The following is an 18,306-nucleotide window of genomic DNA, read 5'->3' as shown; positions in this document are numbered from 1 at the left end:
TTTATGACTAATAAAAGTATTACCTTGGAGGACAGGAATGGTCTTCCTGTTTCTAAACGGTTTTTTGGATCAACTCCAAATGTTTCTAAGGAAGGCCACAGAGCTTTATGGCTGAGAGTTTCCTCCACTTACTCCCATTCCCCAAGTCCATGGAGAAAAGGGATTTTGAGCAACAACTTGGGTTTGAAGTCTTCCAACTAAGGGGAAGTCTTCAAAGATAAAAGGTGCCCCAGATTTAGGATTGGATAAAATTGAGTTTAATTAACATAAGCAAATAAATGGGACATTTCCCAGTGGTTAAAGATCAGCTAAAATAGCAACAGGTCAAAGGGGACACCCAGGGACCAGCTTGAGGTAATTACTAATTAAGAATCACAGCTAAGAGGACCTTTCCTTGTCCCATCCTTTAAAGTATTCAGTTTTAACTACAGTCCCTGGAAGCCAAATATTGAAGCACCTTGTCAAGGGGCACCAAGTTTTGTCAGAGCCTTTTCTCAGGAGTTAATAACTAAACTATATATATTGTTTTGGCAAGGCAAAGGGGTAAAGTTACTTGACTAAGGTCACATAGCTGGCTAATTATTAAATGTCTGAGGCCAGATTTGAACTCAGGTCCTCCTGACTCCAGGGCTGGTGCTCTATCCAATGTACCACCTAGCTGTCCTAAACAATGCATGGATCCTCATCTTATCTACTGTGCCAGTTCTCTACTATGGGCCATTGCTAAGAAATAATTTTTTAAATTTGCTTTTGAATCAACAAGAGATATCATCTATTAGCTTCACACAATTATCTTATGCCATGAATCCATTCCCAGTCACAGATGCTTTCAAGAGTGGTTGACCTACCAATGCCCAACTCTGTGCGCCCAGCTTGGCTGTTTTTTGGCAGACAATGCCTTCAATTTTCAGTATTGTTACCTTTGATGGAGAGAGGTTTTTAATTAAATTAACTTTGCTTTTTTCCCCCATCTCTTGTTATTAAGAAAAATCTAGACAGTTGAAAATCAAAAAATTCTATATAGTATTAAGGATTTGACATCGTTCTGATTTCTTAAAGTTAAAATAAATTAATCCTTGAATTAGCTGATTGATACCAAGTTAAAACCTTTGATAGAAAAATTGTAAGAATGAGCTTCCCCCCCCCCCCCCCCCAATCAGAGCTAAGAGACAATACTTCCCTTTGTCTCTCTTCAGAAACTTCCTACAACAGGTGGGGAACACTGTCAAACTTTTCTGCTATTTAGGCTATTTCAGTAGAACTGTTATTTTCCCCACTGCTCTGCTCTAAGGGATGACTCTCTGGGAGAGGAGTAGGCAAAACAATGGGAAATATAAAGAATATAAAAATTTATTTCTTAAAAAAAAAAGGCATGAGCTCACATGACTCACAAGAATCCCATCATTCTACCCTTCATATAGGAAAAGGAAAGATTTCACAAAGGGTTAGGAAAAGATCCAATGACTTTAATGGTAAACTTGAAGAACCAAATCATGGATGGTTAAGGTACCAGGGATGACTGACTCTAATCCAGTTCCTTAATAAGTGATAAGGATAAATCCTTAATTACCGTACCCCAACTTTTCAGTGGTCCACATCTATTTGGATTTGTGCTGAGTTCATATTGTACATGAGGCAATGAAATAATAACATAAGGCAATATATGATCAAGTGGGTTGTGAACTTCACATTAAGTGATCCTTAAGAGTCTACCTTGGTTTCTATAGCATAATCCTGAGATGAGGTAACAAGGCTCCATGCAGAGCATTTGAGACAGCTATGATGTATTCTATGGAAACTTGGTGGTGGTGGTGGCAGCACAATGGAGAGAACACTGGGTCAGGAAGATCTGAGTTCAAAACCAGTCTAAGACACTTGCCAGTTGTGTTACCCAAGGACAGTGATGGAACTTTTGTTTAACTCAGTTTCTTAAACTGTAAAACAGGAATAATATAGCACCCACCTCCCAAGATTGTTGTAAAGATAGAATATTCATCAGTTAAAAAGAGAGGATTTTACTCTTAAGGGGGAGGAGGGAGAATAGTAATAAATAAAATTTTTAAAAGCATCAATAATGTTTTTTAATTGAAGGAAACCAAAAAACCCTTAGAAGGGCCCAAACAACTTCAGTCAAGTTAGGCATATTTTAGTTTAGAAAATGATGCCTATGCAGAAGTCCACAGTTTCTCATCTATTCCTCCTTTTTGTTCTTTCCATATTGAATGTTTGCTTATTGATGATGTAGTTAATGATAAAATAGTTCCCAAAATGTAAGCCCATGTGTATGTGCACTGTTTCTTTTCTTCTGGTTTTTCCATAGCTGGGGGGGGCACCTGGGAGGAGTTTCCCTCCTCCACCCCACTCTGAGCCCTGCCCTTCCTCCAGTGCTCAGGGGCTAGCAGGGGAGGGGAGGGCAGAAGGAAGGATGGGGGAAGACATAAACCTGGAGTCCCTGGCATCTTCAACAAGCCTGTGTCTTCCCCAGGGAGAAAGATGAGCCTGTGCTCCTTCATCTTTCTTGAAGTTAGCTCATTAGCAGACCAGAGGGATCCACACTCATAGGTTTTTGCCTTTCCTATTCATGTCAATTTGGATTCGGGTACAACAACCCTCCCTGCAGAGTTCCAGACTTCCAGCTGCAGAGCAACTGGATGGGGAGAAGATTACTGACACATGCTGTTGGTTGACCAAACAATTCTGAGGGGAAAATTCAGCTGGCTTCAGAAAAATAACTAGCGTCTGAACAAAGGTAGCATTTCAACTCGATACGGTAACAGAATCATCACTTGCTTCACTCTTAGTACATAACAATGTACCACTGACTTTCACACAGTAATTAAAATAGAATGCTTTCCCCCTGTCACTACTGATGGCAAGGACATTTTAGTCTTCTTTTAAAAAAAAATCTCCTTTACAAATAAATATTAGCTTAAGGATTATTGGTCTAATTCTAGATAGTTTAATTATGTAAATTCTCCCTGTAATTTCTTTAGCTGAAAATAGTCACTCCATCCTTGGCTGATAAGGCACAGGAATTCCTAAAACGACTGTATCACACTGAAGCCAGAATGTCTCTGTGGTGGTACTTAAACCAAAAGGAAGTAGCAGAGTCTAACAAAATAACCAAACCGTCTATCTATTATTTAACACATCTAATGTACTGCAAAATTAAAGAGAACATAGATTCAAATCTTGCCTCAGATGCTTTCTGTGACCCTAACCAAATTTTAAGAAATCTCACTGGGCCTTAGTTTCCTATAAAATAAGATGACTTGAGGTCCTTTCCAGCTTTAGATCCTTGACCTTATGATCCTGATAGATAATTTGTGCTTTGGAACATTCTTTTCAATGATCTATTGTGAGACCAAGCTTTTTCAATATTGAAGAGAGGAACATAGATGAATTTAACCGATCAAATAAAAACCTTCAAGTATTCAAAAAATGAAGCAACAAAGGTGGATGCTTTGGACTGGCTCAAAGGGCTTCTAGTCCTCAGTGCTGCAGGGGAAGTGGGACTGTGACTGAAAGTCTTTGGGGACCTGGTCTACACCCCATCCTCCCCAGTAATCAGAGGCTCATTGAGGAGTTTCTTCCTTCCAAGATAGAGAGAATTTGAGACTTAATGGTCTATGGGGGAGTAAAAAGGGGTAAAAGTTCCATTCCTCATACAAATTGCCAAGAAAAACACAATCTTAGGAAGCCTTGGAGTTGTTCCCTCACATTCCTGGGGCTGTGAATGATGGGTATTTCTTTCCAAGTTGACAAAGCAATGAGAGAAAAATGGGGGAAAATCACACAATTCAAAGTTCATCTCATCAAACACATTTCCAGTCCTATTCACATTTTTGAAAGACCAATTCTTGACTGCCCAACTTTGCATTCTCCTCTCAGTCCTCTCACTGGCAAGCCAACCTTGTGCTGAGAAGCATTCCGGCCCCAGGGAAAACTAGATTTAGGGTATTCCTCCCAGTGAAGCAGGTGGAATAACTTGAGCAATTGAGAGAACTTTTCTGGCCATTTGCTATGGTTCCTTCTAATGTTATTCTTTTATGATTTTTACTTGATTCCTAAATGTTCTTTCCACCTAAAATTAGATGTCAGCAGGGTCCTTGGCCTTTTGGCTCCTAATAAAGAGAAGCTTCACTGATAGGCTTTCTAATCCTACAGGGATGCAATTATTTCCAATAGCTTTATCCACACTGGAATTGAGACAGTAGATATTAGTGGTTGGAAGAAACATATACAAGACCAGTGAACTGACTGTATGGAACTTTATTTTTTGTCTCCAAAGCCCTCATTATCTCTGAAAACCCCTTCAAATCTCATGTATCATTTTTTTTGCACAGTTATGTCCCCAAATGGTTATGTCTAAACTTTCTTTTGAGCATGTAAAGGCAGTATGAATGTTAACCAGATGGAGCCTGCCAGTTGTACTGGGGTGGGGAGGGGGAAAGAAGGGGAGAAACCAATCTGTTAGGGTGTCAACTCTTAGGGGCCCTGAGGAAATGGATTGCCTAGTGCTGAAGGTGCCAAACATGTCACTACTAGAAGAAACCCACTTTGTTCCTCATTCTGGAGGTTACAAAGAAAAAGAATAGTTTGGAAATCCCACCTATCAATTGATCTCTATGGGAGGGAATAGTGGGGGGGGGGGGAAGGGAAGGAGATAAAGTCTGCTTTACTCTTTGGCAATATTTCCCAATTAGTTCCTGGCTGTTAATGAGGTCAGACTGACCGCAACAGTGGCACAAGAGAAATGCTTTGGATGGAGACTGACCCACTAATACTCTCATCAAAAAGGTACAAAAGGGGGACTATAATGGTCTCCCCCCCATTCCACCTCATTATTTCAGACAAACACAATTGTAAGTTCAGATGAAAACCATGGAGAAGTTTAAAATATCATTGAAGACAAGGGAGAAAGATTTAGAGAAATTCACTCATTTGTTCACTCAAATGATGCCCACAGATGCCACAGATGTCTGTTCCATGTCAAGATTGAGATGAGCCCTGGGTGAAAGGGAAGATAATTCAGTTACCTTTGGATTGAAATATCTACAGGACTGTGGTTGGGATCCTCCAAACAAGGCAATCCGATAATCATGTTTTTTCCTTCGAGGCCGTGTACCTTCTACCAATTCTTCTCTATCCTCTGGGGAAAGCAGATGGTACCTCATTCCACCTAGAGAAAGATGACTATTTACTGCTAAGAATTTCAGATTTTTGGAACCCTTTGAAAACCGAGCATTGTAGCTACAATGTTACATTTCCTCACATTTCTCATAGGTTTTCCTCTAAAATTGGATAAGGGGAGAGGGAAGAAGGGGCTGGGTAGAAGGAATGCAGCTAAATTAAGAGTCTGCTACCACCCTTGGAACAGTCTTGACTCTGAAACCTCAGGAAGATGCCTCAGGGATCTCTAATTTGCCCCAACAATGAACATCAGCCTTAATGGGAAGACCTCTGAATGGGAGATGGGGGGTGTGGCAGTCACCTTTACATCATTGGCCTGTAGCTCATTCCATTCTGGACAGTTCTAAGTGTACAAACCTAAATTTGCCTCACTGCAGCTCCTATCCTATCCTGTCTTACACAATAATCCTTCAAATCACATGTCTCTGAGCTTTCTCTAAGTCCTACAAGCACCATCCCTTCAAATGATCCTTATACAACATGATCTCTTCTATTTGTTTCCAACTATCTTCAAAAGATTGCCAAAAGTGACTAAGTCATCCTAGGTCAGTTTTTTAAGAATTTGAGTAGTCCAGGCCTGGAGACCAATGTGGAGGCAGCAAGATATTCTTAATATCTCAATATTTAAAAAAATTAATTCTGCTATCTACTAGAAGGTCAAATACCAAAGCCTAAGTTTCAATCTACTTTGTATGTATAGTTTGCATACATACACATGTATACATACATGTGTATATACAAATACATACAAAGTTTGCATACTTTGACCACATAATGAAATATGGGACTCATTGAAAAAGACCCTGATATTGGGAAAGACTGAAAGCAAAAGACAAAGGGGATGGCAGGAGATGAGATGCATGGATAGAATCACAGAAACAGTGAATTGGTCAGACTTCAAGAGACAGTGGAAGACAGAAGGGTCTGGTATGTTGGGGTCCATGGAGTCATGAAAAGTCAGACACGACCGAATGACTGAACAACACTGCTCATCTCTGACTATTGACAGTTGTGGCACTTTTGACAAGATTACATCTTGACTTTTTTTGATTCAGGCAACATTCTGTTGCCTCCAAATTCTCTCTATATCTTTTCTTAAAAAGCTCATTTACTAATCCCTGTATGTTCCACATTTATCTCTTTAGACTACCCCATCTTTTTTTCTTTTTTTTTAGGTTTTTGGCAAGGCAAATGGGGTTAAGTGGCTTGCCCAAGGCCACACAGCTAGGTAATTATTAAGTGTCTGAGACCGGATTTGAACCCAGGTACTCCTGACTCCAAGGCCAGTGCTTTATCCACTATGCCACCTAGCCACCCCGACCCCCTCTTTTTATTATCAAAATTGATTCTGTGTCATCAAAATTTCATTCCCAAGAGCTCCCTATTCCTTCCTGAACTGAGTTCTTCTATAGCATTCCAATCTATGGGACCCCACCTAAACTTTCTGTAAGGCCCCTGAAATCTTGATTATTCATTACACTCATTATACTCTTCCTGGTTTTATCCTTCTCTAAAACCAATCCCAAGACTGAATATTCACTTTCCCCCAGGTTTCTATCACTTCTAGGCCCGGTAGCAAGTGCCAGATGGGACATGACCTCCTTTGGGCTGAGATCAGACTTTAGTGCATATCATGTTGCTATGCCAGGCTTCTAATCTTTCCAAATCCCTCTATTTACTCTCTTGTTTGTTTTTTTGCAAGGCAATGAGATTAAGTGACTTGCCCAAGGTCACACAGCTAGGTAATTATTAAGTGTCTGAGGTCAGATTTGAACTCAGATACTCCTGACTCCAGGGTCAGTGCTCTATTCACTACACCACCAAGTTGCCCTTATCTACTCTTTCTATTCAAGTGATTTATAGCTTATTTTGATTAAGATGTTCACTCGGTTTCTTCCCTTGTTGATCTGCACTCAAATGCCCTCCACCAGATTTTCTCACTGGAGCATATCTTAATATGCAACATGTCTTCACTCAGCCCTCTAGTCTGTGCCCTTAATGGAATAAGATTTATCCTTCTAGGACCATCTGCCAGTAATGGGTCCCATTCTGTCAAGCTGCAGTGACACTTCTGATGAGGCCAGATTGGCCTCCTTGTCATAATCTATACTTGGAGTAGTTGTTGTCTATCTACTTCGGTCTTAATAAAGGGTTGAATGTAATGAGAAAGGTTAGCATCACTATACCCCTAGCCTGTGGGAAGGACCAGATGGATAAAGAGGCAGAGGGACAAGCAAGAGGGCAGGAAAAGAAGCTTGCTGACTCATTCTTTTTGCCATCCTACTATAGGCAGTGGAAAATTGCAGCTTACTTTCTCATTGGCAGCCTTGGAATGGTAAAGAATATTATTTTGGCAAAATATTTCTCTTGATTCAAAATGATAGAAAAAAAGTAAGTCAGTAATAGAAGTTTCAAGGTGGAAGGGTTCAGAGAGTACAAAGTCTTTATTTGATTAGATGAAGCAACTGGCAAGCAAGAGTTAGGGTTCAAACCCAATATTGAATTGATGATTTCAAATCTGACCCTCCTTTCACTGTATTTCAGTGCCTTCAAGTAGAAGGAATTTTAAAACTATCTGAACAAAAAATTGATTACTGATTCAGTGTATTTAAGACTGTTAAATATGATGGCACCAATTCTTAGGATAAACATTACATAATCAAAATTTATGCTATGTTGATGAAAAGCTCAATACAAATATCTGAAAAAGACTCCTACGTAAAGGTCCATATTCCACTGCTAATGAGATTCATTTAATTTGCTAAATGAAACAATGCTCTTTGTTCTAAATGGAACCAACCTCAGAGAAATTTTAGTGGTACAACTCAAATGCCAAGAAATGCTATCCAATGCTTCTAACAGCCTAGAAGCTCTTGGAGGCAGGGCCAAGTATCCAACCTTGATGCTCTGCACAAAGTATCGTGTTGGTACTCAGACCAGGGATAAGACTGCCTGATGATAACTTTTAAGGATAAACCAAAGATGACTTCAAGTATTCTTTGGCTCCAGAAAAGCTCACAATGCATGTTTGTTGACCCAACTGACAAAAGTCACTTCATCAAAAAGTATTTTAAGCAAAAGAATAATGAAAAAGCTAATCTCCTGAATGACAACCACAAGGAAAGTCTCCTGCTTTAAAGGTTAAAGACATCAGAGAATTTTTAGGTCATATCTGTAATGAATGAATGGTTTAGTTACATGTGAATTTATCACTCCACCTAGCAGATTAGAAGTTCTCTGAGAGGGGGGATTGTTCTATTCTGTGTATTTGTAGCCTCAGCACCTAGTACAGCCTCTGACAGAGTGCAGATGCTTAAAAATGCTTGCTGACTGATATAAACTTCTAAAGTCTGTAATTACCCATGAGTCAGTAGTTTTCCTAGTTCCTTACACAAATGGAAAAAACAAAGCATCACAAAGATGTTAAGGGTGAATATTCAGTCGAAGAGGGCTTTTGATTGTTAGACAAGGTATGTTTATGTGGACTATTTATTATTTGGCTTATTTATTAGAACAAGGAAGTTCTAGGACTGTATAACAAAAAGATATCTCTCCTAAGGAAGAATGAGGAAAATTATATCCCATAAAAGAAGAGGGTAAGGAAAAGCCTTTACAATATAGAGGAAAACAAGAGGGAAGTAGCAGGAAACTTGAATTTCACTCTCATTGGAATTGGTTCAAGAATACACACAGACACACAGACACAGACACAGACACACAGACACAGACACACAGACACACACACACAGACAGAAACACACATTTACTTCTGTTATTCCCTTCATCTTCTCCATCTCCACCTTTCCTGTTGGGTCAGATAGATTTCTATACTCAATTGTGTATGTATGTGTTAAAAAGGAGGGCAGATTAAGGTAGGCAATAGAAAGAATCAAATCAATCTTTTGAGGAAGGACAGGTTAAAAAAAGAGGAGGATAAAATAGAAGAAAATAGGATAGAGGGAAATACAAAGTAATCATAACTGTGAATATGAATGGGATGAACTCACCCATAAAATGGAACTGGATAGCAGAATGAATTAGAAACCAGAATACAACAATATGTTGTTTACCAGAGGCAACACTTGAAATGGAAACACAGTGATAAAATAAAGGGTTGGAGTAGAAGTTATTAGCCATCAGCTGAAGTAAAAAAAAAAATCTGGTGTGGCAATCACACAAATCAAAGAAAAGACAGACTTAATTAAAAGAGATAATTGGGGAAATTACATTTTGCTAAAAGGTACCATGAAAAATAAAGTAATATAAAAAATTTATAGCAAGTTTCTCTGATAATGATATCATTTCTCAAATATGTAGGGAACTGAGTCAAATTTATAAAAATAAGAGACATTCTCTAAATGAAAAATGGTCAAAGGATGTAAACAGGCAGTTTTGGGAAGGAGAAATCAACACTTTCTATAGTCACATGAAAAAAAATGCTTGAAATCACCATTGATTAGAGAAAGGTAAATCAAAACAATTCTGAGGTAGCACCTCATATCTATTAGATTGACTAAAATGAAAGAAAAGAAAAATGACAAATGCTGAAGGGAATGTGGAAAAACAAGGACACTATTGGAGTTGTGAACCGGTTCAACCACTCTGGAAAACAATTTGCACCTATGCCCAACAGACTGTAAAGTTGTACATACCCTTTGATCCAACAACGCCACTACTCAGTCTGTAACCCAAACAGATTAAAGAAAAGGGACAATGACTTATATGTACAAAAACATTCAGAACAGCGTTTTTGTTGCATGTGTTGGAAAAGAACATGAAATTGAGGAGATGCATCAGTTGGTGAATGGCTGTGCACTTATGGTATAAGATGGGGATGGAATTCTATTGTATTTTAAGAAATGATGAGCAAGATGCTTTCAGAAAAAACCCGGAAACACCTATGTGAATTGATGCAGAATGAAGCAAAAAGAATCAGATCATTTTATATAATAATATCAATATGTTAAGGATGATAAATTCAGAAAGACTTAGCTACTCTGATCAATACAATAATCCAAGCTAATTCTGAACTCAAGATGAAAAATGTTAATTACCTCCACAGAAAGAACCAATGACCTCTGAGTGCAAATTGAAACATGATTTTTTTTTGCCTTCAAAGAAATAAGAAAAAGTTCTGTCCTTGAAGTCAGTTTCAATCAATTATGAGATTTGACCTATTTAAAAAATGAACTTTTTTTTTTGTATCCATGCTATTTTCTAGGCTGATCAGAGAAACAGGAAAGGGCGCCTATCTTTACCAAAAAATATTGTACTTATTGCAAGCTCCTTTCATCACACCCTAGATGAACTCCAGGAGAGTTCTCTTTGAGGAACTTAAAAGGGATCGCAGCCAGAGTGGGGACACAGAGTAATGAACAGCATCATTTCATGGCAATTTTCTCACTTCATCCTATATCCTAATGCACTTTTCTAAGTCGAGAAGTCAGAAATGAGCTTGAATTATTGCCATTAGTGGCCCTGTTTCTATCTAGACATGACAGAAATTGGTCTATAAGAGTCACTCCTTCAGTTTCTTGTCCTAGAGTCTGGGACTTCTTGTTAAGGCCTCACAATGACTCATTCCTCTGGGTTGGTGACCAAGGCATCTTTATATTCTGATTTTTTTGCCTTCTCTGCTCCTGCTGCCAGGAAGTAGGGTGCCATTAAAGAACCCCAAGACATTGGAGCAAAGAAAGACTCTTTCACACATCTGCAGAGGCAACTAGATGACACAGTAGATAGAGTGTTGGACCTGGAGTCAAGAAGGTTCCTCTTTCTGAGTTCAGATCTGGACTCAGACACTTACTAGCTGGGTGATCCTGGGAAAGTCATTTAATCCTGTTTGCCTCTGTTTCCTCATCTGTAAAAGCAGTTGCAGAAGGAATGGCAAACTACTTCAGTATATCTGCCAAGAAAACCCCAAATGGGGTCACAAAGAGTTGGACATGACTGACAGTAACTGAGCAACAACAAATCTTCAGTTTCTAATCCCAGCTATATGATAGGTAAATTGTCAAGTCTTTTCTAAACTTTTCCCACTGTTCTCAAATCTCTCAGTTCTACCCCCAATTCCTTAATCTCTGTTAAAAACCCCTGCTCCCATTGTATTATGGGATAAGATAGCCTCTGTGTGATTTTTCAACCTCTCACTCCACTTTAACCCATCTTTGCATCTCGAATGATCTTTTATTCCAATCTTGGAAGATGTCATCTATTACCATTTTTACTCTTGCTCATTCAGTGGAGTTTTCTTATTCTCTTTGGTTTCTTTGTAGCATCTGAAATTGTTGCTTCCCACCTTCTAGTAGATACTCTCTTTCCTTGGTCTCTAAGATATTTTATCACCTTGGTTGTCCTTTCCTAATTCCTTATACCATATTTATCTTCTTTCATTTGTCTTCCTCACCTTATCTCATCCCCTCCAAGTAGATATTCCCATATGTCCATTTATTAACTTTTCTTTTCTTTGCACCCACACTCTTTTGACTGCCTCCTCTGCCCCCTCCTACAATCACTGCCATGTAAAGAATTCCCCCAAACCCAAGTTGTCTATCCAACTACAGATTTTTATTTGGCTGTGGCCTATTTCTACCCAGATTCACATTATTCAAACTTAGTATTTCTGTCCTCTAGACTTCCCTGATCATATGACCATCATACCATAATCTTGGTTGTTGTCTACAGGCTTTTGAGTCTTTTATACCCCCTCACATCCAGCACCTTTCAATTTTGTCTCTTCCTTGTCATTAACAGTGCTATCTGCCGAATTCAAATTCCCACTCTCCTTCCAAACGTCTTGCTTATAGTCTCTTCTTCCTTATATCCTCTCCTATATACTCCTTACCAGAATGTTTTGACTAAAATATAGCTCTGACCAAGACACTCCCTTGTCCAAAGACCTGCAGTGGTCATCACTGTCAAAGAAGCCTGTCTCGTTGCCTTGTCTGGGACCAAGGCCTTTAAAGCTTTCCAATCTAGCTCTTAACCTACTTAACCTTCTTCATAGAAGCCACTTCCTAGCCCAATCAGACATTTCTCTGTCCTGTACTTGAACAATTTCCACACTCTTGATGACACTATATTCTCTGTCTGGGATAGCCTTCCCAGCTGCTCTGCTGACCTAATATTTACCTATCCTTCAAGGTCTTTCTCAAATTCCACCTCCCTCAATGATATACTCCTTGATTCCAGTAGCCAAGAGGAATCTCTCCCTCCTTTGACCTCTCCACCTTTACATTCCACTGTGCTTTAGACTTATTATCTGAATATACAAGCTATTTCTCTCTTGCAGACTGCAAGTTCCTTGAGGGAAGGCACTGGGTTGACCTTCAATAAATATTTCTTTAATGAACAGAAATGAACAAGTTGGTTAAATGGCTTAGCTTATAGATGGATATGAAGGCAACTTACTTACTTATCACCATTTTAAGGCACTCGGGATTGTCCTGAATGAGTGGTTCAGCCTGTACCGTTTTACTTAAGAAATTCTTTGATATGAGAGGAAATCTGACTTTAGCAAGAATGTCCACCATAAATGACTGCCGGTTGGGTTCATCATATTTCAGCCACCGGACTGCAGCATCATACACCTAGAGTTGAATTGAAAAAGAATAATGAGAAAACACAGTTAAGGTTCTGCTGGAGCAACACTACTTCCCAACAGGCTTTGCTGGCTCCTCACCAGTGTACATGGGAGGCTCTAGAGGTAGAGAGAACCTCCAAGCACATGTGGGACATTTCCAGATTTTAGACTTCTTGTAAGATGCTGGTTTACCCAAACTAATTTCTAAAAGTAAATCTAGTTTGTGCTGAAAGAAAATCAAACCACAAATTATTCTGGAATATCTAGTAGAATCCCAGTTCCTCCTGCTCTTCTCTAGCAGGGCCTTCCTTAGAAGCTGTTGTTTTTAAAATGAGTAGGTTTTGGATGGTCTGTGACACTAGCAATGATACTTGGCCTCTCTGGAGTTTAGCTTTCTCATCTGTAAAATGCAGACAATAATCCCTAGAGTTGTGTCCTTCTAGGGATACTGTCAGAATCAAATGGTAATGGACATAAAATGTTCTGTAAATCTTCAAGTGTGAAATAAAGGTCAGTTACTATGATGATCACAATAGCCTTTACTTCTATCTACACATCCCATCTTTAAGGAGGTTGTTCCTTAAGGTTCCACTAAGCCTATGAAATCAAACCATATATTGATCTCCAAACCAAAGGTTACTTAATTATGATTTGATAACATATAATATATATTTATGTAATTACATTTTATATGTATAATATATGAATATTATACACATATGTAATAATACAAAAATAAAAATATGATATAAATATAATATATATATATAATTATATATTATAAATAATGATAATATCCATGTGCTCTACCTTAAAATCCAAGAGGCAAAAATTCTACTTAATGAAAAATTTCAATTAGAAGGTATCAATTTATATTATATATGTAGAGATATTTAATCTTTAATGTGGCTACTTTAAATAGAACTCTCAGTGCATTGAAAAAATTTGCTTCACAAAAAAGATCAATGAACCCTCAGTCTTTTCAGAACTATTGTATCATGTAAAGCAACATATCTGACATTTTAATAAACAGGGTGTGGGTGTGATGGTCATCATTAGCTGGTAAAAATCTAGGCCCAATGAAGACAGTTTTGTTCCCAATATAAAGCAAGTAACATTGTATGATGGGAGACCACTGGCCTTGGTCACCTCCTATGTGTTCTCCTAGTTCCCCAAAAGAGAAAAGGCCTCAGAGAAAAGCTGTCAATTATGGAAATGCACAGGACAGAGCTCCCTGCTGAGGACTCCCAGCATCATCCGGCCATGGGTACATTCCAGCCTAAGTACATACTGAGGCTTTAGAAAAGTCATTCCCCTTTTCTTGGACTCCTCAGATGCAAAAGGGAAATAATACTATTTATATTTTTATCTAGGGTTGCTGTGAAGTAAGTGCTTTGTAAACCTTCAAGTTTCTAGATAGCATTTTGGTACTTGGAGAGTGATTCAAGATTGGCAGAGTCAACCATAGGATTTTTCATTTGATCTTCACAAGTCTGGGATCTAGGTACAATTATTAAGATGGGAATCATTAAATGACCTGTTAAGGATGGGTTGGTTGGTTGGTTTATTTGGTTGGTTCTTGTCCTTCATGATCAAAGAAGACCAAAACAACATGACTATGTTTGAGACAAATTATAGTGTATCTGACTGTGGCTGATCAGACCAATATGAGCTTGGAATGCTCCACCACAGGTTGGGCACAAATAGTCCATGTGAATACCTGGATATGAACCCAAGTTTTACTGACTCCAAGTTCATTGCTTTATCTACCATGCCACTAAGCTGCTCTGGGAAAATTAATAGTTTCATATACAAGTTAGTTTCATATATAAATGGAGACTAATCAGACCTTCTAGTCTATCTTAATTCTTTAAAACTCATTTCTTCTTCCATTTCTCATGCCTTTGGAATACCTTCCACTTATGCAACATAGAACCAATCTTTCCTTATCCCTTCTTTTCCATGTTTATCTTATTCACATTCTGAGACTAAATAATGCTTCAATGAGGAATTGCGATCAAGGCCCACCACCAATACAGTGATTTTTCAGTGGACAGGATTCTTTCCTCCCTCCAACTGATGTCTCACCTGATCCTCTGCTCTCACAGTCAGGGTATCCTGATTCAAAAGGTGGGTGACACGTTTGACATCAAGTTGTAGGAACTCATCCGTTTTGTAAACTTCAGTGAAATGTTGATGAATGAAGTCGTCAGCTGTGGCTTTCAGTTCAGGGCAGTCAAGACACTCAGCTAAAACACTTATACCTATAGATAGCAAAAAAAAAAATGAAAAAGGTAAAGGAAAACAACCATTAGCCTCCATTCTGAAATACTGAAAGCTCAGAGATTTAAAGAAAATTAGGCTAGTGGAGATTAATTTCAGAGATTTAATTTTCAAAACAGAAAAAGGGGGTCAAGTTTTTCTCTCTCTCTCTTTTTAAGTTTTTGCAAGGCAATGGGGGTAAGTGATTTGCCCAAGGTTGCACAGCTAATAACTATCAAGTGCCTGAGTCCACATTTGAACTCAGGTCCACCTGACTCTAGAACAGTGTTCTGTCTACTACACCACTCCCCATGGTTCCCTTAATTGTTTCAAATTTTTGCTAAAACAAACTAACAAGACTTGGATTCAAATAATAGGTTCTAAATTTAATCCTAGAAGTCACACACACACACACACACACACACACACACGATAAGGAAGGTGAGATTCCTATTGGTTAACTCTGGTATTGACGTTTCTAAGAAAAGATTTAATTAAGGGGGAAAAATTTTTTTTAAAAGATTGTTTTCAAAACAAAAAGAATTTATGAATCTATCAATAAGAACATGACAATATGCCAGACCCTACACTAAGTTCTGAGAATGGAAAGAAAAAGCAAAAAACAACCCTGTCCTCAAGTAGCTTCCATTCCAAGGGGAGTCTATAGCTGAAATGAAATAGATTGAATGCATTCATGTTACCCCTGTCACTCAAGCTACCCATTGGTAACTGAGAATGTATGAAAACAGAAAAGATTGTGCTTCTCAGCCCAATTTATGTGCAGTGTGGGGTGGCCGTCAAACCCTCTGTCAATATTTTAGGAATGAACAACAAGGGACACTGAACAGTGGTGTCTAAAACATACCATTAATGATAGAAAACATTGAAAGGGGAGGAAAAGGCAAGATGTAAATAGATGAAGGCAAATGAAAGGGAACAAACAAAAGTACTTTTCTTTTGGTGAAAAGAGAGACTTCTGGTTATACAATGCCTTTGGAAGTACTGTATAAAAGTAGACCATTCACTAACCATTGGTGGTGTTTCTTAAAAAGTTATCTCTGGGAATGCTCAAATGAGCTTTGGTCAGTTTGAAGAATGAAAATGTCAACTAAAACTCTTAGGTCATGAAAGAAAAGGGTTTATTTTAAATGTTGACTGTGGGAAACATTTTGACCCAAAGATTCCACTAATAGGCTTATACTAAAAGGAAGCTATTAAGAAGCTGGTCCCCAGATATACCAAAATACTGATAGCACCATTTTTTTTTATAATAGTAAATAACTGGATACAAAGCAGATGTCTATCAACTGAAGAATGGCTAAATACATATGGTACATGAATGGAATGGAATGTGACTGGGTTATAAGAAATGAAGTGCATCTGTTGGTGGAATCATGAACTGCTCCACCCATTCTGGAGAGCAATCTGGACCTATGCTCAAAGAGCAATAAAACTGATCATAGCCTTTTAGCCAGCAATACCAATACAAGGCCTATATCTAAAAGAAATTTAAAACAGGAAAAGTCTCACATGTTCAAAAATATTCATAATAGCTCTTCTCATAGCGGCAAAGGATTAGAAATTGAGGGGATGCCCATCCATTGGGGAATGGATGAGCAAGTTATGGTATGTTCACTTTTTTAAAAACTCTCTTATATTTTTCCTTTCTATCTTAGTGCTAATTCCTCATAAACAAAACGACTAATATGTAAATATGTTAAACACAATGTCCATGTACAACTTTTACCAGATTGTTCACTGCCATAAGGAAGGGGGAGGGGAAGGGAGGCTAGTAGAAAAATGTGGAACTCATAAATTTGCAAATGTATGAATGTTGAAAAACTACCATTGCATATAATTGGAAAAATAAAATGAAATAAAATTTCAATTAAAGAAAAAAGAAATTTTGTATGTGATGAATTCAGAGAAGCATGGGAGGCCCAATATGAACTAATGCAGAATGAAGCAAACAATGAGTACATTCATAACAGCTCTTTTGGTAGTGGCAAAGGATTGGAAATTGAGGGGATACCCATCATTTGGGGACTGGCTGAATAAGTTATGGTACATGAATGTTATGGAGTGCTATTCTATAAGAAATGATGAATGACTGAACTTTAGAAAAGCATGGAAGGAATTTCAGGAACTAATACTGAGTAAAGTGAGCAGAACCAAGAGAACATAAATGGAAAGTGCAACCACCTACACAAATTAAAAAATATACCAAATTCTAAAGAACAAACCTGGTTGAAAGAAGAGATGTGAAAAGCCCTTCAGCAGAGGTGGGAGAGACTACAAGTGTGGTACATTGGGCCTATTTTTAGATGTTTGCAATGTATTGATCAGTTATGATGGGCTTTTTCTCTTTTTGTCTTTAAAATATTATTTGTTATAAGGTTTGGCTCTGGAAGGGGTAAGGAGAGAGATTCTAGGAAAAATAGTGACTTAAAAAACAATAAAAAATTCCTATTGAAAAAAACAAAGTATTTTCTTTGGTAGGAAACTACCATGAATGTTAGCTAAGAGGTGTACATCTCAAAGCAAGGACATGAAATTATAAGAACATAGACCTAGAGCCAAAAGAAAAGAAACAAGTCTTTATTAAGAATTTAGGACATGAGAGAACTCTGCTGCACCAGAATGAGTGTGGAGTGAGGAGCATTGGCCTCAGAGCAGCTGTGTGGCGAGAACTCGCAGTAGGAATCTGGGGAAACCAGCCTGCAACCAGAGCACAGCCCATAGATAGTAAGGGTCAGGGGAGACTGCAGAAATCTCTCTACTCTCCCTGGGGCAGGACTCTGCTGTTTGCCCACACTCAGATCCAGGTTGCAGTTTGGCCTTCCATACTAAGATAGCAAGGACCTTCCTCATAGCTCCAGGGCAGAGGGGAGTGTCATGGTCATCTATGTATCAAAGCACAGGCAAGAGAACATAAGACCTTGGAAGAATAAAGGTCCCAGTGGGGTGTCCCAAAATCCCCCCCCAAAGCAGGTGTCCCAATAATACCCAAAAACTCAGGAAGCATCCCCAAACCAGGCACACGCTGGAGAAATGAGTAAACAGAGAAAAAAAGAGGAACACCACTGAGAAATTCTTTGTCTATGATCTCAAGAATGGTCAAAATACTCAATCTGAAGATGAGGAAGTACAAGCCCCTGCATCTAAAGACTCCAAGAAAACTGGAAGTTGGTCTCAGGCAGTGACAGAGCTCAAAAAAGATTTTGAAAATCAATAAGGGAGATAGAAGAAAAATTGAGAAAGGAAATGAG

The 18,306-nt window shown here is 38.4% G+C and overlaps 1 protein-coding gene across 1 annotated transcript in view; it reads right to left on the bottom strand.

The window, feature by feature from the left end:
• The window catches only part of KLHL7 (kelch like family member 7), a 50,118-nt gene that overhangs the window by 13,750 nt on the left and 18,062 nt on the right, over positions 1 to 18,306 (bottom strand). The window contains exons 5-7 of the mRNA XM_074195464.1: positions 14,864 to 15,039; positions 12,608 to 12,782; positions 5,040 to 5,182 (exon numbers count right to left, since the gene is read on the bottom strand). Coding sequence (XP_074051565.1) covers positions 5,040 to 5,182; positions 12,608 to 12,782; positions 14,864 to 15,039 — 494 coding nt within the window. The remainder of the gene's footprint in view (positions 1 to 5,039; positions 5,183 to 12,607; positions 12,783 to 14,863; positions 15,040 to 18,306) is intronic.

This window comes from Macrotis lagotis, chromosome 7, assembly GCF_037893015.1.
Source record: "Macrotis lagotis isolate mMagLag1 chromosome 7, bilby.v1.9.chrom.fasta, whole genome shotgun sequence".
NCBI classification, from domain to species: domain Eukaryota; kingdom Metazoa; phylum Chordata; class Mammalia; order Peramelemorphia; family Peramelidae; genus Macrotis; species Macrotis lagotis.
This window is presented reverse-complemented; position numbering and strand designations above follow the sequence as displayed.